The 25,153-nt window shown below is 39.5% G+C and overlaps 2 protein-coding genes across 51 annotated transcripts in view; one reads left to right on the top strand and one right to left on the bottom strand.

Moving 5' to 3' along the window:
* The window catches only part of LOC139767302 (cytoplasmic dynein 1 intermediate chain-like), a 120,094-nt gene extending 105,192 nt beyond the window's left edge, over positions 1-14,902 (top strand). For all 49 annotated transcript variants that reach the window (XM_071696563.1, XM_071696562.1, XM_071696559.1 and 46 more), the window contains 3 exons: positions 2,052-2,192; positions 5,805-5,930; positions 7,711-14,902. In XM_071696563.1, the coding sequence (XP_071552664.1) occupies positions 2,052-2,192; positions 5,805-5,930; positions 7,711-7,863 (420 nt within the window). In that variant the 3' untranslated portion in view covers positions 7,864-14,902. The remainder of the gene's footprint in view (positions 1-2,051; positions 2,193-5,804; positions 5,931-7,710) is intronic.
* A 3,859-nt stretch (positions 14,903-18,761) lies between these two features.
* The window catches only part of LOC139767301 (uncharacterized), a 105,852-nt gene continuing 99,460 nt past the window's right edge, over positions 18,762-25,153 (bottom strand). For both annotated transcript variants that reach the window (XM_071696512.1, XM_071696514.1), the window contains one exon: positions 18,762-19,475. Coding sequence is in view for 1 of the 2 variants with exons in the window: in XM_071696514.1 (XP_071552615.1) it covers positions 19,462-19,475 (14 nt within the window). In the remaining variant the exon portion in view is untranslated. The remainder of the gene's footprint in view (positions 19,476-25,153) is intronic.

The following is a 25,153-nucleotide window of genomic DNA, read 5'->3' as shown; positions in this document are numbered from 1 at the left end:
TCTGAATATGCATGGATGTAACCAAGATGAGAATAGAGGAGAGATAGGTAGTATGTTTGAGGAAAGAAACTTGGATGTTGTGGCTCTGGGCATATCAAAGCACAAGGGTAATGGGGTAGAATGGTTGATAAGAGGGTAAAAGCCAAGGACGGAGTAGCACTACTCTTGAAGCAGGAATTGTGGGAGTGCGTGATAGCATGTTAGGAAGTAGATTGGTGTAGTTTAAACTGGAAGTGGATAGTGAGAGGTGGGTGACTTTTGATGTTTAAGCACCTGGCCGTGAGAAAAATCATGAGAGGCAAATGCTTTGGGAGCAGCTGAGTGAGTTTGTCAGCAGTTTTGGCATAAGAGACTGGGTATTAGTGATAGGTGATTTAAATGTAAAGGTAAGTAATGTGGCAGTTGAGGGTATAATTGGGGCACCTAGGGTAATCAGCTTTATGAACGGAAATGATGAAGAACTTAGGGAGTTGTGGAGTGAAAAAGATTTTAAACAATTGGGGCTTGATCATGCAGCAGGGTGAAAGCCATGCACATGATAAAATGAATTGGAGCATTGTGATATGTTGGGGTGAATGGACCGAACCATGGCATGTGAAACATCTGGGTAAACCATGGAAAGTTCTGTGGGAGCTATTATTATTACTGTTTTCCAGATTAAACACAGCTAAACAGTCATTAGTGTGGATGTTCTTGATACTGATAATATAATTCGTTTTAATGATTAGGTTTAGTGGTCGTATTTATCTCTAGATTTGCCATTTTGTCCAATTCCGTTGAGCCTATATGGATGCTGATGGCCCTCAGGTCCCTTGGATTATGTATGGCTCAGAAGCTTGTTTCAAGACTTCTCTGAAAGTCCATTATAGCCACATAAGAATTATACAAATTATTACACTTTGAAATAGAATAAAACTTGTGATGATTTGTTATTTGAGTTATGAAATAGAACAGGAATGGGAGTTAAAAACAATAATTTTGTGGTGCGTTGCTGAGTATACATTAGAAATAGAACTTTGGATTCTATTATAAATAAAATTTTTGACTGGTCTTTGAGTTAAAACTCAAAGAATTAAAAATTTTGATGTTTTTATGAAATTTTGGTTCTTTAAAAACAAAGAAAAACTTTTGAATTTCCTCTTCTTATGCATGCACACTGCTTCTATTGATTATATGTGCCTTTACTAACAAAATGACCATAGCCTCCACTATTTTGAGTAATTTGTTAATGTGTCTAACTAAACTCTTGTTTTTGACAATTTAGAAAAGAGAAATTAATCTGAAGGTATTGTCATTTTGATAAACTCCACAGTGTTTTTATGCACATCATTCGTAGTACTGGTACAACAGTTTGAATTTTTCAAATTTTGACCTTGTTTATTTCCATGCATAGCTCATTACAGTCATGTATGCCAATAGCACAAATGCTGAGGGATTACTGTCATACCTGTCACTGTGAATCACATAAGCAAAATTATATCATGCTTGAAAATTTTTTGAAAAACTTACTTTCCTGAACCAGATATCGTGTTTAGAAACCGGATTTCAAGATAGAGTTAATGCATCTGTTTATTGGTTTTTAATGACTGGAAACAAGATAAAAAAAATAAAGATTTAATAATTGGAGGAAAAAAAAACACTGTTGGTCACCACATCTGTTGATTCCTTTTCGCTTGAAAATGTTTTATCATACTTTTTGTTAGTGCAGTGCATTTCATGTAAAGGTGGAAGGATATAATATTTTTTACCCTGCAGTGTTGTAACTTTCATGATATATACCCTTTAATTTCTTTAACTTTCTTTAAAACAAGTTTTATCAAGATGAAGCAGAGCATCTTGATGAAAAGATAGATGGTTTAATTTTTTTATGAATGGTCTTTGTATGACTTGTTTAATGTTTATGAAATCCTAATGTAAAATTTTTCTTTAAGTAGATAATATAATATACATTATCTAACATGTTTTATCATAGCCAGGTTTGCAGGAGTCTTTGAAAGGTAAACTGTTGTACAAATCTTAAAGTCAAGTGATGCAATATTTTTTCCTTACAGGAAACAAAGCCTCTTTATTCATTTGAGGACAATGGGGACTATGTATATGAAGTGGCTTGGTCACCCATACACCCAGCTCTCTTCACTGCAGTAGATGGCTCGGGTAGAATCGACCTTTGGAACTTAAACCAAGATACAGAGGTAATGAACTGTATTCTTGCTGGGTTTTTTTTGGAAGCTTTGAGAAGAGTACATTAGATTATATTGTGAAGAGATTGTGTTTAACATTCACTACTTTCCACTTTTAATTCATGACGACCTCAGACTTGTACATTTTTAGGTGATTGACCATTTTTACAATTTGTAATTTTTTGCTTTCATAGCTGGGTTTGTAAACACTTGCAGAGCTTGATTGATTTCTATCTTTTTCACTTACTGACTTCCTTGACCAGAGATGGCATCTGATTTGGGGATGTTTTGCCCATGCAGTGTTGGGATATCATTCACACTTTACATACTACCACACCTTTCTCTTATATTGTCATTCCTCACATAATCAACGCTCCTATGCTTACTGCCACCTATCTCTTACACTGTCATTCCTTTTGTGATTAAGCTTCCTCTTGCCACACTTTGTCGTCAGGTAATGTCGTCCCTTTTACACATTCCCACAACTTCAGCGGAAGTACCACCCCATCCTTCTTAGCTCTTGCCCTCACACTGACCCCCAGACTAATTCCCAAATCATTCATCTCCCTTCCTCTTTAGCTTAGTTTTGCTTACAGCCAAGTCATCCACGCACCTCTCCCCAAACACATAAAATAGAATAATAATACAAATCTGCACAAATTAGTATGGACTAACATCATATCAGTATGGCAAACATGGGTTCTGGTGCTAGTATTAAGTTCCCTAATGTGCACATAGATGGCAATTACATCCAGTGAGGCATTTATTTTAAACTCATGGCAGGTGTCATTGAATGAACAAGGCAGCAGTGGAAGTGTGTTTGCTGCCATACATAAAATTCAGACATTACGGTTACTAATATTGGATAAGGCATTTATTTCAAACTCATGGCGGTTGTCATTGAACGAACAACACAGCAGTGGAAGTGTGTTTGCTGCCGTAGAGAAAATTCAGACACTGCATTTACTAATATTGGAAGTTCATTCTACCGAAGTTGCACAGGGCACCCAAAGAGTTCAGTATATGATGTATTCCTACTGAATCTGTGGGTCCATGTTTCTATTTATTTATTATACTTTGTCTCCTGCGTTAGCATGGTAGCGCAAGGAAACAGACAAAAGAATGGCCCAACCCACCCACATACACATGTATATACATACACGTCCAAACACACACATATACATACCTATACATTTCACCGTATACATTTATATATATATACACATGTACATAATTCATATTTGCTGCCTTTGTTCATTCCCATCGTCACCCCGCCACACATGAAATGACACCCACCTCCCCCATGCGTGCACGAGGTAGTGCTAGGAAAAGACAACGAAAGCCACATTCGTTCACACTCAGTCTCTAGCTGTCAGGTCTAATGCATCGTAACCACAGCTCCCTTTCCACATCCAGGGCCCACAAAACTTTCCATAGTTTACCCCAGACGCTTCACATGCCCTGGTTCAATCCATTGACAGCACATCGACCCCGGTATACCACATCGTTCCAATTCACTCTATTCCTTGCACGCCTTTCACCCTCCTGCATGTTCAGGCCCCGATCGCTCAAAATCTTTTTAACTCTATCCTTCCGCCTCCAATGTGGTCTCCCTTTTCTCCACGTTCCCTCCACCTCTGACACATATATCCTTTTTGTCAATCTTTCCTCACTTATCCTCTCCGTGTGACCAAACCATTTCAGTACACCCTCTTCTGCTCTCTGTCACACTCTTTTTATTACCACACTTCTCTCTTACTCTTTCATTACTTACTCGATCAGATCACCTCACACTGCATATTGTCCTCAAACATCTCATTTCCAGCATATTCACCCTCCTCCACACAACCCTATCTATAGCCCTCAACCACATAACATTGTTGGCACCACTGTTCCTTCAAACATACTCATTTTTGCTTTCCGAGATAATGTTCTCGCCTTCCACACATTCTTCAATGCGCCTTGAACCTTTGCTCCCTCCCCACCCTGTGACTTACTTCCACTTCCATCCGGTCCTGAATCCACTCCCAGATATCTAAAACACTTCACTTCCTCCAGTTTTTCTCCACTCAAACTTACTTCCCAATTGACTTGTCCCTCACCCCTACTGAACCTGATAACCTTGCTCTTATTCACATATACTCTCAGCTTTCTTCTTTCACACACTTTACCAAACTCAGCCACCAGCTACTGCAGTTTCTCAACCGAATCAGCCACCAGTGCTGTATCATCAGCGAACAACAACTGACTCACTTTCGAAGCCCTCATCCACAACAGACTGCATACTTGCCCCACTTTCCAAAACCCTTGCATTCACCTTCCTAACAACCCCATCCATAAACAAATTGAACAACCATGAAGACATCACACACCCCTGCTGCAAACCGACATTCAATGGGAACCATTCACTTTCCTCTCTTCCTATTCATACACATGCCTTACATCCTCGATAAAAACTTTTTAGTGCTTCTAACAACTTGCCTCCCACACCATTTATTCTTAATACCTTCCACAGAGCATCTCTATCAACTCTATCATATGCCTTCTCCAGATCCATAAATGCTACATACAAATCCATTTGCTTTTCTAAGTATTTCTCACATACATTCTTCAAAGCAAACACCTGATCCACACATCCTTTACCACTTCTGAAACCACACTGCTTTTCCCCAATCTGATACTCTGTACATGCCTTGACCCTCTCAATCAATACCCTCCAATATAATTTCCCAGGAATACTCAACAAACTTATACCTCTGTAATTTGAACGCTCAACTTTATCCCCTTTGCCTTTGTACAATGGCACTATGCATGCATTCCCCCAATCCTCAGGCACTTCACCATGAGCCATACATACATTGAATGTCCTCTTCAACTAGTCAACAACAGTCACCCCCTTTTTTTAATAAATTCCGCTGTAATACCATCCTAACCTGCTGTCTTGCCGGCTTTCACTACCTTTTCTATGTTTACCAAACCATTCTCCCTGACCCTCTCCCTCTCACTCCACACACCACCTCGACCAGAACACCCTACATCTACCACTCTATCATCTAACACTTTCAACAAACCTTCAAAATACTCACTTCATCTCCTCACATCACCACTACTTGTTATTACCTCCCCATTAGCCCCCTTCCATGATGTTCCCATTTGTTCTCTTGTCTTATGCACTTTATTTATCTCTTTCCAAAACATCTTTTGTATTCTCCCTAAAATTTAATGATACACTCTTACCCCAACTCTCATAAAATTCTAACATCTAAATGTTACTTCGTCCAGAGGATTACTAATTTTTGAAACTTGACCCTATAATGTGTAATTCATCATTCAATGCTCTTGTCTTATGTTGAATATAGAATTTTTAACACAATATTTGCAATCAGTTCATCATGACTTTAACATTCCGTTATTTAATCTTACCTTGGATCTACTACCTAACATTCTTCCTGATGAGTGTAGTTGTTTGCAAGCTCAAGTCATGTCTTTCAGTTTGCATTATAGAAATGTCTTTTCTACATTTTCCTTGTGTCATTTCGCTTGTGCTCCCAATATTCTCTTGATTTGCTTCACTTTCTGAGAACTAAGTAGTGTGTATGTTTATAGTTTTGCTTCCTGTAACAGGTACCAACTGCTAGCACAGTTGTTGAGGGCAGTCCAGCCTTGAATAGAGTATCATGGACAAATTCAGGCCAACAAATTACAGTTGGAGATGATATGGGCAAGATATGGATATATGATGTGGGTGAGGTAAGGAACCATTTCTTTCCTTATGCTTCAGATGTACATGACATTTGAGGTATTTTTTTAAACTTTGATTTTACATATAAAATTAACTCACAAATTGGCCTAGGATTTAATTTAAGCACTGCCTCTCAGAGACACTCATTAGCTTGGAGCACTATATTGCTTTTTTCCAAAACACAAATTTTTTTTTTTCCTTTCAGCAATATTGAAATATTGAATTGAATTCAAAATTATTATGATCATAAATGTGCTTTATCATGGACATTTTGAAAAAAGCAAAAATGTAGGTGTTACTTATCTGCCTAGGGGTTCAGTATTATGAAAAAAGCAAAAATGTAGGTGTTACTTATCTGCCAGGGCTTCAGTTTACATTGTGAAAAAAGCAAAAATGTGTGCGTTACTTATCTGCCAGGACTTCAGTATGGGACTGTCTTCATATATATTCGTGGAATTCATAAATGCATCAGGATAAAATAATTTCATTGATATTGTACAACAAGAAAATGTTTTAGAATTACAGTGAATATGTTGCCAAGTGAGAATTTCCCTCAAAGGCTGTCCTCTGTTCTTAACGCTACCTCACTAGTGTGGGAAATGGCGAATAGTATGAAAAAAAAAAAAAAAAAAAAATGTTGCAAGTTTAAGTGTTTCCTATCACTGAGATCTACAAGTTGAAAATTGTGGAAGAAATTTATAAGAACTTGAGTGCAAGTTGTTTTTGATGGTTTTAAGAGTGACAAATGGAGGAACATTTAGGATTAACGTAAGTTTAAAAAAAAAAAAAAGTATGCAGTAGAAAGAAAATATTAAGATATGGGTATTTTTTTTTTAGAAATTACTGTGGTATCTAGATCATTGGTTTACTTTGCTGAATGGGCTTGGGTGTGAAGTAAAAGAAATTGTACATATGGAAAAGATATAGACAACTGATATGGTAACAGACATGAGCTAATGATAAGGAAATCTACTTTTTTTCATGATTCCTGAGGTTCCTAAGTGATGCAAATCTGGAAAGGAGAGAAAAAGGGTGATTTGCAGAAAAGCTTTAGCCCAAGTGGGTCATTCTCTTTGTCAGACCTGAAAATATATCAGATTGTACCATAGAATTGAAAGTTGTCATTTGGCTTGACAACTTATAGGTGTTTGATAACTGGACTCTGCTTGTATGAGTTGACACCATGAGTGAAAAGTCACCTTTGGTAAGGCAGTATTATTGGGTGTACAGTCATGTCACTGCTCACTTCAAAGGATTGTATATTTCCCTAAGCTGCAGGAGCCTTTAGAAAGGTCTTGGGTAACATCAGGATTCTTTCATAGAAATTTCCTCTTCGGGGTATCATGTAATTATGTGTTCAGATCTTCTTGTAGTTTTAAGTTTTGGGTTTGTTGCCAGAACAGCTCATCACTCAGCAAAAACCTTATCATTGTATTTGGCATAGATGGTAGGAGTGTTAAGTTCACTTTTTTGGTCAGATAATTTATATCATCCCAAGCTAATGTAAACAAATAAACATAAACATTCTTTCAAGTTATAACTTAAGTTAGATTAGAGCTCTGTATGATTTTTGTCAGTATTCGTGTTGTTTTTGTTGCACACACAGACACCCATACTTTTTTTCTAGGAAGTCAAGCTTATGTGTAAGAGTGCAACTACTCCATTTGCGCCAGAATTACTTTATTGGACAAAATGTTAACACTGCAGCAAGCATTTTGCACTATTAACTATTAGTTTATTCATTCTTTGAACAGTGTAAAAGTAGTTGAGACATTTACACATTTTCAGCAACTTGCCATACCACGTGCAGACGATTGGGCCCGGCTGGTCCACACAATGGGAGAATTGAAGAACAATCAAGCAGATGATGATCAGTCTACAAGACACTATGACTCTTCATTTTCATCTCTTACATCTCTTTCTTCATCTCCTCTAAGATAAATTAACTTCTGAAATGTAGCCATTTAGATAAATTATCAGGACATCTTAGCTCAGTAATGAATTGTTAAAGGACTTTGCTGTTAAACTCCATTAGTATGCAGATGGCTTTATAAATCTGTGCCAAGATACAGTCAGAGCTCAGTAATCCAGTGTAATTCGTTGCAGTCTTAACCACTACTTGTAAAGCTCATGGAATGTGTCATTTCTTCATAGCTTTTCTTCTTATGTGAATGTTTTTTAAGACTTGACCCAAATCCACAACACAGCATCAAAACTAAAAATCACTGCTGAAATTTCACATGTAAGGATGGGTTCCAATCTTTCACACCAGTTTCGGTTACTGAAGTCTTGGCCTTACCCCGTCTGCTTGGTCAAGACCTTGGCTTTATGTAAGACTGTGCATCATATTACCAGTGGCACAGGTTAGGATGTTTGGGCTGTATTCTAATTGAAACAAAAGCTCATATTGCATTAATGTAAACTGCGTAATGGTTTGCTTTAGAAAAAAAATTTAAAGTTCTCAGACATTTTTAATTTGTCCCAGATAGGAGAATTATTTATTATTACCTGCTTGCCATATTACAGTACTCTGTAAGCTGCCATAGATATGATTGTTGGGTTTTTTGGATTTCCTCTACTCTTGAGAGGGTGATCATATGCCAAACTGATTTATGATTCTAAATATAATTTAAAATGTCGTTTGAGCAGCTCTGTAAAAATAATAAATCCGGGTATTCTTGTGTAGTTTTTTAACCTGTCCATTTATTTGAAGCTTAGGAGGCATTCAAGAGTGTTGTTGAATGCATTTGTAATGAGGAAGTTAACACATTAATAAACTTTTGGAATGATGTATGCGAGGGAGGCATGTAGTGGAGACTTGCTGTGGCAACCCACTTTGGGAGTTCCTGAGGGAAGCAGACGTGAGAGGTATAGGGACATAGATAGTAGAACTTTGGGAACTAATGTAACATTGATTGGGGTGATGGGACAGTATGTGGTGTGTGGTGGTTTGATCGAGTAAGTAATGAAAGGGTAAGAAAGGTGTGGAAAAATGAGTGTGGTTGAAAGAGCAGAAGAGGGTGTGTTGAAGTGGTTTAGACATATGGAGAGAATGAGTGAGGAGAGATTGACAAAGAAGGACAGATTGAAAAAGATTTTGAGGGGTTGGGGCCTGAACATGCAGGAGGGTGAGAGGCATGCAAGCAATAGAGTGAATTGGAACAATTGTGGTATACTGGGTTCAACATGTGAATGGACTGAACCAGGGCAAGTGAAACGTCTGGGGTAAACCATGGAAAGGTCTTTGGGGCCTGGATGTGGATAGGAAGCTGTGGTTTCAGTGCATTACACATGACAGCTATCCCTGGGGATAGGGGAGAAAGAATACTTCCCATGTATTTCCCACGTGTCGTAGGTGAATAAAGGGGGGCCGAAGCAGGGGACTAGAAACCCTCCCCTCCTTGTATTTTAACTGTCTAAGAGGGGAGGGGATATATTATTATACTTTATTGCTGTTTCCTGTGTCAGTGAGGAAGTGCCAGGAAACAGATGAAGAATGGCCCATCCACTCATATACACACATATATATATATATACTTAAACACCCATTTATGCACATATACATACATATGAATATCAACATATACACACACATACATACACATACACAGACATATACATATATACACATATACATATTCATACTTGCTTGCCTTCATCCATTCCTGTTGCTACCCCACCCCACAAGAAACAGCATCACTAACCCCCTGCTTCAGCAAGGAGGGGTAGACAAAAAGGCCACATTTTTTCATACTCAGTCTCTAGCTGTCATGAGTAATGCACTGAAACCACAGCTCCCTATCCACATCTAGGCCCCATACACCTTTCCATGGCTTAACCCAGACACTTCATATGCCCTGGTTCAGTCCATTGACAGCACGTCGACCCTGGTATACCACATCATTACAAATTCACTCTATTCCATGCACAACTCTCACCCTCCTGCATGTTCAGGCCCCAATCGCTCAAAATCTTTTTCACTCCATCCTTCCACCTCCAATTTGGTCTCCTGCTTTTCCTTGTTCCCTCCATTCTGACACATATAACCTTTTTGTTAATCTTTCCTTACTCATTCTCTTCATATGTCCAAACCATTTCAACATACCCTCTTCAGCTCTCTCAATCATATTCTTTTTATTTCCACACACCTCTTACCCTTTCATTACCTACTTGGTCAAACCACCTCACACCACATATTGCCCTCAAACATTTCATTTCCAACACATCCACCCTCCTCCGTACAACCCTATCCATATAGTCCATGCCTCGCAACCATATTACTTTGTTTGCACTACTGTTCCTTCAAACATACCCATTTTTGCTCTCCAAGATAACGTTCTCTCTTTCCACACATTCTTCATTGCTCCCAGAAACTTTGCCCCCTCCCCATCCTGTGACTTTCTTCCACTTCCATGGTTCCATCTGCTGCTAAGTCCACTCCCAGATATTTGAAACACTTCACTTCCTCCAATTTTTCTCCATTCAAACTTACATTCCAATTAACTTGTCCCTCAACCCTGCTGAACCTAACAACCTTGCTCTTATTCACAATTACTCTCAACTTTCTCCTTTCACACACAGTTCTTAACTCAGTCACCAACTTCTGCAGTTTCTCACTCGAATTAGACCCTAGAGCTGTATCATTGCCAAACAACAACTGATTCACTTCCCAGGCCCTTTCATCCCCAACAAACTGCATACTTGACACTTTCTCAAAAACTCTTGCATTTACCACCCTAACCACCCCATCCATAAACAAATTAAACAACCATGGGGACCTCATACACCCCTGCCCCAGACCGAAATTAACTTGTAACCAATCACTCTCCTCACTTCCTACTCGTACACATGCCTTCCATCCTTAGTAAAAGCTTTTCACTGCTTCTAGCAACTTACCTCCCACGCCATATACTCTTAACACCTTCCGCAAAGCATCTCCATCAGCCCTATCATATGCCTTCTCCAGATCCATAAATGCTACATACAAATGCATCTGTTTTTCTAAATATTTTTCACATACATTCTTCAGAGCATTACTACTACCACTTCTGAAACCACTCTGCTCTTCCCCAATCTGATGTTTTGTACATGCATTTGCCCTCTCAATCAATACCCTCCCATATAATTTCCCAGGAATACTCAACAAAATTTAGTCTCTGTAATTTGAACACTTGCCTTTGTACAATGGCACTATGCATGCATTCTGCCAATCCTTAGGGACTTCACCATGGTCCATACGTACTTTGAATATCCTTATCAACCAATAAGCAACACAATCACCCCCCTTTTTTGATAAATTCCATTGCAATACCTTCCAAACCTGCCACCTTCTTTTTTAGCCAAACCATTCTCCCTGACCATCTCACTTCACACACCACCCCAACCAACACCCTGTATCTGCCACTCTATCATCAAACACATTCAGCAAACCTTCAAACTACTAGCCCCATCTTCTCTCCATCACTACCTGTTATTACTTCCCCACTTGCCCCTTTCACCGATATTCCCAATTGTTCTTGTCTTACGCACATGAGTTACCTCCTTCCAAAGCATCTTTTATTCTCCCTAAAATTTAATGATATAGAGACCCCAACTCTCATTTGCCCTCTTTTTCAACCCTTGCACCTTTCTCTTGACCTACTGCCGCTTTCTTTTTTACATCTCCCAGTCATTTGCACTCTTCCTTGCAAGTATCGTCCAAATGCCTCTCCTTTGTCTTTCACTAACAACTTTACTTCATCCTGCCACTCACTACCCTTTCTAATCTGCTCATATTCATTTTTCGCACAAGCCAGCACTGCTTCCCTAAAGACATCCCATTCCTCACCCACTCCCCTCATGCCATTTGCTCACACCTTTTGCCATTCTACACTCAATCCCTCCTGTTACTTCCTTACACAAGTCTCCTTTCCAAGCTCATTTACTCTCGCCACTCTTTTCTCCCTAACATTCTCTCCTTTTTTGAAAACCTCTACAAATGTTCACCTTTGCCTTCACAAGATATTAATCAGACATCCCCCCAGCTGCCCCTCTCAGCACATTAACATCCAAAAACCTCTCTTCTACATGCCTATCAATTAACATGTAATCGTCTCTCCTACTCACATACGTATACTTATGGAAATCTCTTTTTAAATCAGGTATTCCCAATCACCAGTCTTTTTTTAGCACACAAATCCAAAAGCTCTTCCCCCTTTCCATTTACAACACTGGATACCCCATGTACACCAATTATACTGTCAAACTGCCACATTACTCACTTTTGCATTTAAATCACCCATCACTAAAACCCGGTCTTATGCATCAAAGCTGCTGACACAGTTGCTCCCAAAACACTTGCTTCTCATGATCTTTTTCTCATGACTTGGTGCATAAGCACCAATAATCACCCACTTCTTTTCATCCACTTTCAGTTTTACCCACATCTAGAATTTATTTTCTTACACTCTGTCACATACTCCCACAATTCCTACTTCCTTGTCTTTCCTGGCTCTGCCTTGCTAATGCAGGAAATGGCAATCAAATATGAATGATATAGCTGTGTTTAGGTTTTATTGTAATAATCATGGTGTTTTTAGTGGTGAGAGATTACTGTAACAATAATAGGGAAAGTTATGATAATTATGATGAAGTTTAGTGTAATGAGGGTGACAAAGCATTATTGTTGGGGTAATATAGTTGTAAATGTTATGACAATGAAATGTTTATTGGTTGTCACATCAGAAATGAGTAAGGCTAGTAGTATTGTGTAATCCTGACCATTTGAAGTGTTAGTACTGTGGTGAATGTGGGTAACAGTGTATTAGATTTAGGGTTGTCAGTGGTGTAGTGTACTAGGGCCTTAGTGTGGTGGCGAGTGGGTTAGACGTTAACCTGATTTTATTAACTGCTTTTGTTTTTCCATAGTTTTTGTTTAATTTTGTAACATTCTATGATAGTGTAAGACCTCCATAATTCTTTTTATATTTTTTTATAATCACTTGTAACTTCATGACTTTATCAATGAGAACTGTGTATCTACCATCACCTTTTCAGTTTTTCATGACACCTATCCTTTGAGCATCTTGAAAAATTATGTAGCAACTGCTCTGTACATTATGTGATTTTTTTCTGGCTCTTGCCATGATTCAAAATTCCTGCTGGTTGGCTTCCACATATTACCATCATGGGAAAAATGTTATGCATTTCAATCACCCATAGATTTTCATGGTAGGGCACATATGTTGCAATGATGCCACATTTATTGTCCGCTATCAATATGTATATGTCAGTTGTTGAAGAGAAGAGCTTGTATAATATATAATTATTTATTGAAGTAGAATAGTTAACAAAATATCGATTTTTAGAAGGCAGAGCTAGATCTAAAACAAGTATTTTTTATTCATGTCTAACAACTATTATCATTTTCCTCTGGAAAGAAAAAATTGGAAGCTTTGTCTAGGTTACAACTGTACACTAGGTATTCTGGCTTTGGACTAGTAGCTGTAGCTTTACCTTGTGGCAGTGTTATAGCTTTAAACTGAATTAGTGCTTTAGCTTTACACAAGCCTTCAAGGATTCCATTATAGCCATTATTTAAACTAACTGAGGACACATTCAGATAGCAGTTATTCCATGCAGTTCATTAGGTGTTGCTAGACTCCATCTGCTTGAGGTTAAACCACGAGTGAAAGTCACCTTTTGTGAGAGTGTATCATTTGGAGTACAATTTCTTCAAAGACCTCACTCAAATGGAATGTACAGTTCCTTGCTTCTAAAAGTAGGTCAGCCTTTGTACCAGGTAATTTTGACTGAATGAATTGATGCTGTTAATTAAAACACTCATGAAGGAATCTCTTGATCCATGAAGGAATCAAGTGAGCTTATCTTGTGTGAAATGTACGCTGCCATTCTCTCTTACCCCAAATAAAATTGCTAGAAATTTAAGCCATTTTAAAAGAATGAAATTACTACTTCCATTTCTGGTAGTAAGAAAATTGTCATAATTTGCTTGATAAATTTTTGCATGTCAGTAATACTTATGTGAACCTCAAATCATGACTGAAAAGAAAACAAAAGAGTGTGTACTGCTCTTGGTTGTATATATTGAATATGGGGTAAAGAAAAATAAAAATTCATACCTCTACCCACCTCCCATCCAGTCAGCACCATGTGATATCAGAGAGAATGGCAGACTACTTTTGGGGGTCATTTCCTTCATTATACACATAATCAGCAATGAATTTGTTCACAGGGTTATTATTCATGCACTGTAGTTAAGGGGTTAATGCTGTGTTACTTGTTTTGTATTTATTTTCCATTGTTACAGTCACATTGATAGCAGGGAAGCTATGTAAACTGATAATTGGTTTTTAGTTTGCCATCTATATCCCTGTTGTTCCCACTGTAAATGTATTAAGTCTTGATGATTTTGTGATTGGGGATTTTACTTTTTTTCTAAATTTTTTCATATAAATCACAGCTTTTCTTTGTACCTTTTCTGTCACTAGCATTCAACGTCTTTTATAAAGTTAACCTATTTTTTTATTTCGCTAACTTGTAAGAGGTAGCATCAGGAACAGATGAATGAGCTTTCTAGGGGAAAAAAGTCCTTTTGGAAATCATTAAAGGGCAGTATTTTTTTCGTCCCCAGGTATTAACTGTACTTGACAAAGAAAACCTTACAGAATTATTGGCAGATATCCTGCTGGAGGAAAACTAAAGAAACATTGATTAAAAATAAACCCCAAATCATATCCATCACAAGAAACATTCTCTTTGTGACTTTAGTAAAGTTTTTATTTTTTCAAATGTTATGATACCACAAGTAGCTAGAAACTAAAGGTAGTTAGAAATACTATTGTAACAGTGCAATTATTTGAATGTACCACCATGTCAGCATGCAGCTGGGGCTCATTCCTTCAACTAGTAAACTGGCTGTGTGGGAGAAAAAGAAGCCCCACTTGCATCCTACCTGGTTGGCAATTAATACTTGGGAACTTACTGTGTTTCATTTTCCTCATTTACATGACAGCTAGAGACTGAGTGTGAACGAATGGGGCCTTTGTTGTCTTTTCCTAGCGCTACCTCACACACATGAGGGGGGAGGGGGTTGTTATTTCATGTGTGGCGAGGTGGCGATGGGAATGAATAAAGGCAGACAGTATGAATTATGTACATGTTTACATATATATATGTCTGTGTGTGTATGTATAAGTATACGTTGAGATGTATAGGTATGTATATTTGCATGTGTGGACGTGTATGTATATACATGTGTATGTGGGTGGGTTGGGCCATTCTTTCGTCTGTTTCCTTGCACTACCTTGCGAAACAGTGACAAAGCAAATATATAAATATATATAAATATATATATATATATATATATATATATATATATATATATATATATATATATATATTTTTGTTTCTTTCAAACTATTCGCCATTTCCCGCATTAGCGAGGTAGCGTTAAGAACAGAGGACTGGGCCTTGAGGGAATACCCTCACCTGGCCCAATTCTCTGTTCCTTCTTTTGGAAAATTAAAAAAAAAATGAGAGGGGAGGATTTCCAGCCCCCCGCTCCCTCCCCTTTTAGTCGCCTTCTACGACACGCAGGGAATACGTGGGAAGTATTCTTTCTCCCCTATCCCCAGGGATAAAATGTGTGTGTGAAGTGTTTTAGATATCTGGTAGTGGATTTGGCAGTGGATGGAACCATGGAAGCGGAAGTGAATCATAGGGTGTGGAGGGGCAAAAGTTCTCGGAGCGTTGAAGAATGCGTGGAAGTCAAGAATGTTATCTTGGAAAGCAAAAATGGGTATGTTTGAAGGAATAGTGGTTCCAACAATGTTATATGGTTGCGAGGCGTGGGGTATAGAGTTGTGTGGAGGAGGGTGGATGTGCTGGAAATGAGATGTTTGATGACAATATGTGGTGTGAGGTGGTTTGATCAAGAAAGTAATGAAAGGGTAAGAGAGATGTGTGGTAATAAAAAGAGTGTGGTTGAGAGAGCAAAAGAGGGTGTTTTGAAATGGTTTGGTCATATGGAGAGAATGAGTGAGGAAAGATTGACCAAAAGGATATATATGTCAGAGGTGGAGGGAATGAGAAGTGGGAGACCAAATTGGAGGTGGAAAGATGGAGTGAAAAAGATTCTGAGTGATCGGGGCCTGAGCATGCTGGAGGGTGAAAGGCATGCAAGGAATAGAGTGAATTGGAACGATGTGGTATACCGGGGTCGACGTGCTGTCATTGGATTGAACCAAGGCATGTGAAGCATCTGGGGTAAACCATGAAAAGTTCTGTGGGGCCTGGATGTGGAAAGGGAGCTGTGGTTTCGGTGAATTATTACATGACAGCTAGAGACAGTGTGAACGAATGTGGACTTTTTTGTCTTTTCCTAGTGCTACTTTGCGCACATGCAAGGGGAGGGGGTTGTTATTTTCATGTGTGGTGGGGTGGCGATGGGAATGAATAAGGGCAGAATATGAATTGTGTACATGTGTATATATGTATATGTCTGTGTGTGTATATATATGTATATGTTGAAATGTATAGGTATGTATATGTGCATGTGTGGACGTATATGTATATACATGTGTATGTGGGTAGGTTGGGCCATTCTTTCGTCTGTTTCCGTGTGCTACCTTGCTAATGTGGGAGACCGACAAAGTATAATAAATAGAAATATATTTTCTTTTATTATACTTTGTCGCTGTCTCTCCGTTAGCGAGGCAGCGCAAGGAAACAGACAAGAATGGCCCAACCCACCCACATACGCATGAATATACATACACGTCCACACATGCACATATACATACCTATACATCTCAACTATACATATATATATACACACACAGACATATACATATATACGTATGTACATAATTCTTTCTGTCTGCCCTTATTCATTCCCGTTGCTACCCTGCCACACATGAAATGACAACCCCCTCCCCCAGTATGTGTGCGAGGTAGTGCTAGGAAAAGACAACAAAGGCCACATTCATTCACACTCAGTCTCTAGCTGTCATGTATAATGCACCGAAACCACAGCTCCCTTTCCACATCCAGGCCCCACAAAACTTTCCATGGTTTACCCCAGACGCTTCACATGTCCTGGTTCAATCCACTGACAGCACGTCGACCCCGATATACCACATCGTTCCAATTCACTCTATTCCTTCCACGCCTTTCACCCTCCTGCATGTTCAGGCCCTGATCACTCAAAATCTTTTTCACTCCATCTTTCCACCTCCACTTTGGTCTCCCACTTCTCCTCATTCCCTCTACCTCTGACACATATATCCTTTTTGTCAATCTTTCCTCACTCATTCTCTCCATGTAACCAAACCATTTCAAAACACTCTCTTTTGCTTTCTCAACCACACTCTTTTTATTACCACACATCTCTCTTACCCTTTCATTACTTACTTGATCAAACCACCTCACCACATATTGTCATCAAACATTTCATTTCCAGCACATCCACCCTCCTCCACACAACTCTATCTAAAGCCCACTCCTCGCAACCATATATCATTGTTGGAACCACTATTCCTTCAAACATACCCAATTTTGCTTTCCAAGATAATGTTCTCGACTTCCACACATTTTTTAACGCTCCCAGAACTTTCGCCCCCTCCCCTACCCTATGATTCACTTCCACTTCCATGGTTCCATCCGCTGCCAAATCCACTCCCAGATATCTAAAATACTTCACTTCCTCCAGTTTTTCTCCATTCAAACTTACCTCCCAATTGATTTGTCCCTCAACCCTACTGTACCTAATAACCTTGCTCTTATTTACATTTACTCTCAGCTTTTTTCTTTCACACACTTTACCAAACTCAGTCACCAGTTTCTGCAGTTTCTCTCCTGAATCAGCCACCAGTGAACAACTGAATCACTTCCCAAGCTCTCCCATCCACAACAGACTGCATACTTACTTGCCCCTCTTTCCAAAGCTCTCACATTCACCTCCCTATCCCTGGGGATAGGGAGAAAATACTTCCAACGTATTCCCTGCATGTTCTGTTCTTAACACGAGAAATTGCGGATATGTATGAAAAAAAATATAATCGTAAAAATTTTATTGTGCAAGAAAGAAAAGTTTGATACAAAAAATATATAAATCAAGAAAAGCCTAAAGAATTATTAACATGCAAATAAAGTAAAAATTTGATACCAGAAAAAGTCAATAGAACACAATTGACAAAAGCATTCTATACACTGATGGAGAATTGTTAAAAGTTTCATTATACAAGTTGGTATGAGGCAGGGCTGTGTGGTAGTTATGGCATTTTAGCATACGTGCTTGTAAGTGATGAGAGGTAAAAGCATAACCAGGAAAAAGGGGTGCGGAGATGGAACATGATGGTGGCTTATAACAAGCCTTTTTTCCCATTGACAAAGCAACTTGGGTACCCGTTTCTATATTTTGAAAGCTTCAACATTCCTTCAACCCCTGATGCTCAATGTAATTTCACAAAAACTATTTCTCTGCATAAAGGCAAGGTTTGGTCCTGATGGAACCTCTGCTTGGTTATGTTTGTTTAAAAGCCAGAACTTTTCCTTGTAAGCATGCATTGGTACATCCATCCCTTAAAAAGGTGATTAACATTTCCAGTCTCTGAATCCCTCAACATATCATCAGACATATTGAATCTTACAATCTCTCTGGTCAACAGTATGGCTTCCACAAGGCAACATTCACTAATGATAGTCTTGCCTATCTTACTAACATCTGGTCATCCCTGAAATATTTGTGAAATTTTATGTAGTTGCCCTTGAAGTGTCCTAAGACTAGGTGTGACAGCAATGTCTCCTACACATTTTCGCCAATGATTTCCTTCCACAAATAACCAAATGCATTCTTATGCAGACAAAACACAATTCATCCAAATCCTTCAATTTTCCTTTTAGTTTGGTAAAATGAATTAGGTTAAGCTGTCCCAATATTGTTTACTCCTTGTTTGGTCTAATTTCTCTGTATGGGATCCAATGCTCATGACAGCCTGAATTTATTGGGGAATGAAGGAAAGGGTCAATTCTCACAAGCCAAAATCGTGACATACAGAAGTTACAAAGCAAACCTGTTTATCATGAAAAATAGTGCATCAGGTATGGGAAAAAGCATCCTAACCACACAATTCACTTGCTTTTCATTACTGTTAAGAAATAGAATGTATATGTTGAGTTTATGGGTATAACTGCTGGTTGATGTCTAGTGACAGTTGATAACTATGCTCAATATGGGTTCTGGGAGCTGGAAGCAGCGATTCCGAAATTTTCAAAGTACACTGTAATTTTTTCATTTACATTTTTTTTAACAATATCAGATGCCATCAATCATGAAGTTTCTGCATCGCTGTCCATTCTATTCCCAGACCAGATTTATTAGCAGTACGATATGTCAGTCATCGAATTTTAATGGCAGGTTCGGATAAAAAGTGTAAAGTTTCTTCCCATCTCTTAATCGAATATTCCTCAACTTTCGATGGTTTTGTAATTTCACCTCTTGAACCAACGAACATGATTGGTATTGCTGTAACATCCACTTCATCTTGGAAACCCTGAAAAAAAAAAAAAAAACCTATTTACATGTTGAAATTTTTCTTCTAACAGTTCCTCCCTTAATACAAATGACATACGTCCTTGTACAAAGTACTACTTTCTCATCTGATGTTCTAGCACCACATCCTTAACTGACATGTTAAAAGCAGTCTGACTTACAAACTCCTAAGATAACTTCAAAACTTTGATCTGCTTGCCCTTACGCCACAATATTGGTTCACTTTCCTTCTTCCATTTTTTTTTTCTCAAGAGCTGACTGCTTGTGTGCTCCCACCACTGGCTAAACCATGCAATACTCAGCAAGCTGTTGCGCCAAATAATTACCGTGTGGCCTTTGGGAACTTAGGTGTGGGCCCTATTGTAACTTTCTTACCATGCACCTCGAAGCTTTAGAACATTCTAACTTGCATGTCTTTACCAATAACTATAACCTGGCACATTTTAAAAGACAGGTTTTTCACTTCCAAAATTCGTAAAATTTTTCCATCTTATTTTTCCTTTTCATTAAGCTCTCTATATTTCAAGGACCAGCTACGATGTGGACTTTATCCATGACTACGTGTGTGTATATAAGTCTGTGTACGTATATGTATATATGTGTGTGTGTGGACATTTATAATGTGCAGCACCAGGAAACAGACGAAGGAGTGGCCCATCCACACATGCTGAATGTCTTAGATGATAGAGTGGCAGATATAGCGTGTTTTGGTCAGTGTGCTGTGCGAAGTGAGAGGGTTAGGGAGAATGATTTCGTAAACAGAGAAGATGTAGTAAAAGCTTTGCAGAAGATGAAACCTGGCAAGGCAGCAGGTTTGGATGGTATTGCAGTGGAATTTATATAAAAGGGGTGACTGGTTGGTATGGATATTTAATGTATGTATGACTCATGGTGAGGTGCCTGAGGATTGGTGGAATGCATGCATAGTGCCATTGTACAAAGGCAAAGGGGATAAAGGTGAGTGCTCAAATTACAGAGGTATAAGTTTGTTGAGTATTCCAGGGAAATTATATGGAAGGGTATTGATTGAGAGGGTGAAGGAATGTACAGAGCATCAGATTGGGGAAGAGCAGTGTGGTTTCAGAGGATGTGTGGATCAGGTGTTTGCTTTGAAGAATGTTTGTGAGAAATACTTAGAAAAGCAAATGGATTTGTATGTAGCATTTATGGATCTGGAGAAGGCATTTGATAGAGATGCTCTGTGGAAGATATTGAGAGTATATGGTGTGGGAGGCAAGTTGTTAGAAGCAGTGAAGTTTTTATCGAGGATATAAGGCATGCGTATGAGTAGGAAGAGAGGAAAGTGATTGGTTCTCAGTGAATGTCGGTTTGCGGCAGGAGTGCGTGATGTCTCCATGCTTGTTTAATTTATTTATGGATGGAATTGTTAGGGAGGTGAACGCAAGAGTTTTGGAGAGAGGGGTCAAGTATGCAGTCTGTTGTGGATGAGACAGCTTAGGAAGTGAGTCAATTGTTGTTCGCTGATGATATGGCACTGGTGGCTGATTCATGTGAGAAACTGCAGAAGCTGGTGACTGAGTTTGGTAAAGTGTGTGAAAGAAGAAAGCTGAGAGTAAATGTGAATAAGAGAAAGGTTATTAGGTACAGTAGGGTTGAAGGACAAGTCAATTTGGGAGCTAAGTTTGAATGAAGAAAAACTGGAGGAAGTGAAGTGTTTTAGACATCTGGGAGTGGATTTGGCAGTGGATGGAACCATGGAAGTGGAAGGGAGTTACAGGGTGGGGGACGGGGTGAAAGTTCTGGGAACGTTTAAAACTGTGTGGAAGGCGAGAACATTAGCTTTGAAAGCAAAAATGGGTATGTTTGAAGGAATAGTGGTTCCAATGTTATATGGTTGCAAGGCGTGGGCTATAGATAGAGTTGTGCAGAGGAGGGTGGATGTGTTGGAAATGAGATGTTTGAGGACAATGTGTGGTGTGAGGTGGTTTGATCGAGTAAGTAATGAAAGGGTAAGAGAGATTTGTGGAGATAAAAAGAGTGTGGTTGAGAGAGCAGAAAAGGGTGTTTTGAAATGGTTTGGTCTCATGGAGAGAATGAGTGAGGAAAGATTGACAAAGAGGATATAATAGTCAGAGGTGGAGGGAACTATGAGATGGAAAGGAGTGAAAAAGATTTTTGAGCAATCGGGGCCTGAACATGCAGGAGGGTGAAAGGTGTTTAAGGAATACACTGAATTGGAATGATGTGGTATACCGGGGACGATGTGCTGTCAATGGATTGAACCAGGGCATGTGAAGCGTCTGGGGTAAACCATGGAAAGTTTTGTGGGCTTGGATGTGGAAAGGGAGCTGTGGTTTCGGTGCATTATACATGACAGCTAGAGACTGAGTATGAACGAATGTGGCCTTTGTTGTCTTTTCCTAGTGCTACTTTGCGTGCATGCAGGGGGAGGAGGTTGTCATTCCATGTGTGGCGGGGTGTTGACAGGAATTAATAAAGGCAGCAAGTATTAATTATGTACAAGTGTATATACGTATGTCTGTGTATATATATATATATATATATATGTATACGTTGAAATGTATAGTTATGTATATGCGCAAGTATATGTGTATGTGGGTGGGTTAGGCCATTCTTTCGTCTGTTTCCTTGCGCTACCTCGCTGATGTGAGAGACAGCAATAAAGTATAATTATAAATAAAATATATATATATATATATATATATTTTAATTTTATTTTTATTTTGCTTTGTCACTGTCTCCCGCGTTTGCGAGGTAGCGCAAGGAAACAGACGAAAGAAATGGCTCAACCCACCCCCAGACACATGTATATACATACACGTCCACACACGCAAATATACATACCCATACATCCCAACTTACACACATGCACGTAACTCACACCGTCTGCCCCCATTTATTCCCATCACCACCCCGCCACACATGGAACAACACCCTCCCCCCCTACCATGTGCGTGAGGTAGCGCTAGGAAAAGACAACAGCTGTCATGCAACAATGCCCGAAACCACAGCTCCCTTTCCACATCCAGGCCCCACACAACTTTCCATGGTTTACCCCAGACGCTTCACATGCCCTGATTAAATCCATTGACAGCACATCGACCCCGGTGTACCACATTGATCCAATTCCCTCTATTCCTTGCCCGCCTTTCGCCCTCCTGCATGTTCAGGCCCCGATCACTCAAAATCTTTTTCATTCCATCTTTCCACCTCCAATTTGGTCTCCCACTTCTCCTCGTTCCTTCCACCTCCGACACATATATCCTCTTGGTCAATCTTTCCTCACTCATTCTTTTCATGTGCCCAAACCATTTCAAAACACCCTCTTCTGCTCTCTCAACCACGCTCTTTTTATTTCCACACATCTCTCTTACCCTTACATTACTTACTCGATCAAACCACACATTGTCCTCAAACATCTCATTTCCAGCACATCCACCCTCCTGCGCACAACTCTATCCATAGCCCACGCCTCGCAATCATACAACATTGTTGGGACCACTATTCCTTCAAACATAGCCATTTTTGCTTTCGGAGATAATGTTCTTGACTTCCAAACATTCTTCAAGGCTCCCCGAACTTTTGCCCCCTCCCCCACCTTATGATTCACTTCCGCTTCCATGGTTCCACCCACTGCCAGATCCACTCCCAGATATCTAAAACACTTTACTTCCTCCAGTTTTTCTCCATTCAAACTTACCTCCCAATTGACTTGACCCTCAACCCTACTGTACCTAATAACCTTGCTCTTATTCACATTTACTCTTAACTTTCTTCTTTCACACACTTTACCAAACTCAGTCACCAGCTTCTGCAGTTTCTCACATGAATCAGCCACCAGCGCTGTATCATCAGAGAACAACAACTGGCTCATTTCCCAAGCTCTCTCATCCCCAACAGACTTCATACTTGCCCCTCTTTCCAAAACTCTTGCATTCCCCTCCCTAACAACCCCATCCATAAACAAATTAAACAACCATGGAGACATCACACACCCCTGCTGTAAACCTACACTCACTGAGAACCAATCACTTTCCTCTCTTCCTACACGTACACATGCCTTACATCCTCGATATAAAATTTTCACTGCTTCTAACAACTTGCCTCCCACACCATATATTCTTAATACCTTCCACAGAGCATCTCTATCATATGCCTTCTCCAGATCCATAAATGCTATATACAAATCCATTTGCTTTTCTAAGTATTTCTCACATACATTCTTCAGAGCAAACACCTGATCCACACATCCTCTACCACTTCTGAAACCACACTGCTCTTCCCCAATCTGATGCTCTGTACATGCCTTCACCCTCTCAATCAATACCCTCCCATATAATTTACCAGGAATACTCAACAAACTTATACCTCTGTAATTTGAGCACTCACTCTTATCCCCTTTGCCTTTGTACAATGGCACTATGCAAGCATTCCACCAATCCTCAGGCACCTCACCATGAATCATACATACATTAAATATCCTTACCAACCAGTCAACAATACAGTCACCCCCTTTTTTAATAAATTCCACTGCAATACCATCCAAACCTGCTGCCTTGCTGGCTTTCATCTTCCGCAAAGCTTTTACTACCTCTTCTCTGTTTACCAAATCATTTTCCCTAACCCTCTCACTTTGCACACCACCTCAACCAAAACACTCTATATCTGCCACTCTATCATCAAACACATTCAACAAACCTTCAAAATACTCATTCCATCTCCTTCTCACATCACCACTACTTGTTATCACCTCCCCATTTGCGCCCTTCACTGAAGTTCCCATTTGCTCCCTTGTCTTATGCGCTTTATTTACCTCCTTCCAGAACATCTTTTTATTCTCCCTAAAATTTAATGATACTCTCTCACCCCAACTCTCATTTGCTTCCTTTTCACCTCTTGCACCTTTCTCTTGACCTCCTGTCTCTTTCTTTTATACATATCCCACTCATTTGCATTTTTTCCCTGCAAAAATCATCCAAATGCCTCTCTCTTCTCTCACTAATAATCTTCTTCATCCCACCACTCACTACCCTTTGTAATCAACCCATCTCCCACTCTTCTCTTGCCACAAGCATCTTTTGTGCAAGCCATCACTGCTTCCCTAAATACATCCCATTCCTCCCCCACTCCCCTTACCTCCTTTGTTCTCACCTTTTTCCATTCTGTACTCAGTCTCTCCTGGTACTTCCTCACACAAGTCTCCTTCCCAAGCTCACTTACTCTCACCACCCTCTTCACCCCAACATTCACTCTTCTTTTCTGAAAACCCATACAAATCTTCACCTTCGCCTCCACAAGATAATGATCAGACATCCCTCCAGTTGCACCTCTCAGCACATTAACATCCAAAAGTCTCTCTCGCGCGCCTGTCAATTAACACGTAATCCAATAATGCTCTCTGGCCATCTCTCCTACTTACATATTCTTTCTTTTAAACTATTCGGCATTTCCCGCGTTAGCGAGGTAGCGCTAAGAACAGAGGACTGGGCCTTTTTTGGAATATCCTCAACTGGCCCCCTCTGTTCCTTCTTTTGGAAAATTAAAAAAAAAAAAAAAACGAGAGGGGAGGATTTCCAGCCCCCCGCTCCCTCCCCTTTTAGTCGCCTTATACGACACGCAGGGAATACGTGGGAAGTATTCTTAATCCCCTATCCCCAGGGATAATACTTATATATATCTCTCTTTTTAAACCAGGTA

The sequence above is a fragment of the Panulirus ornatus genome, chromosome 59, assembly GCF_036320965.1.
Source record: "Panulirus ornatus isolate Po-2019 chromosome 59, ASM3632096v1, whole genome shotgun sequence".
NCBI lineage: Eukaryota > Metazoa > Arthropoda > Malacostraca > Decapoda > Palinuridae > Panulirus > Panulirus ornatus.
The sequence above is the reverse complement of the archived record's forward strand: the minus strand, read 5'-3'. Positions and strand labels throughout refer to the sequence as shown.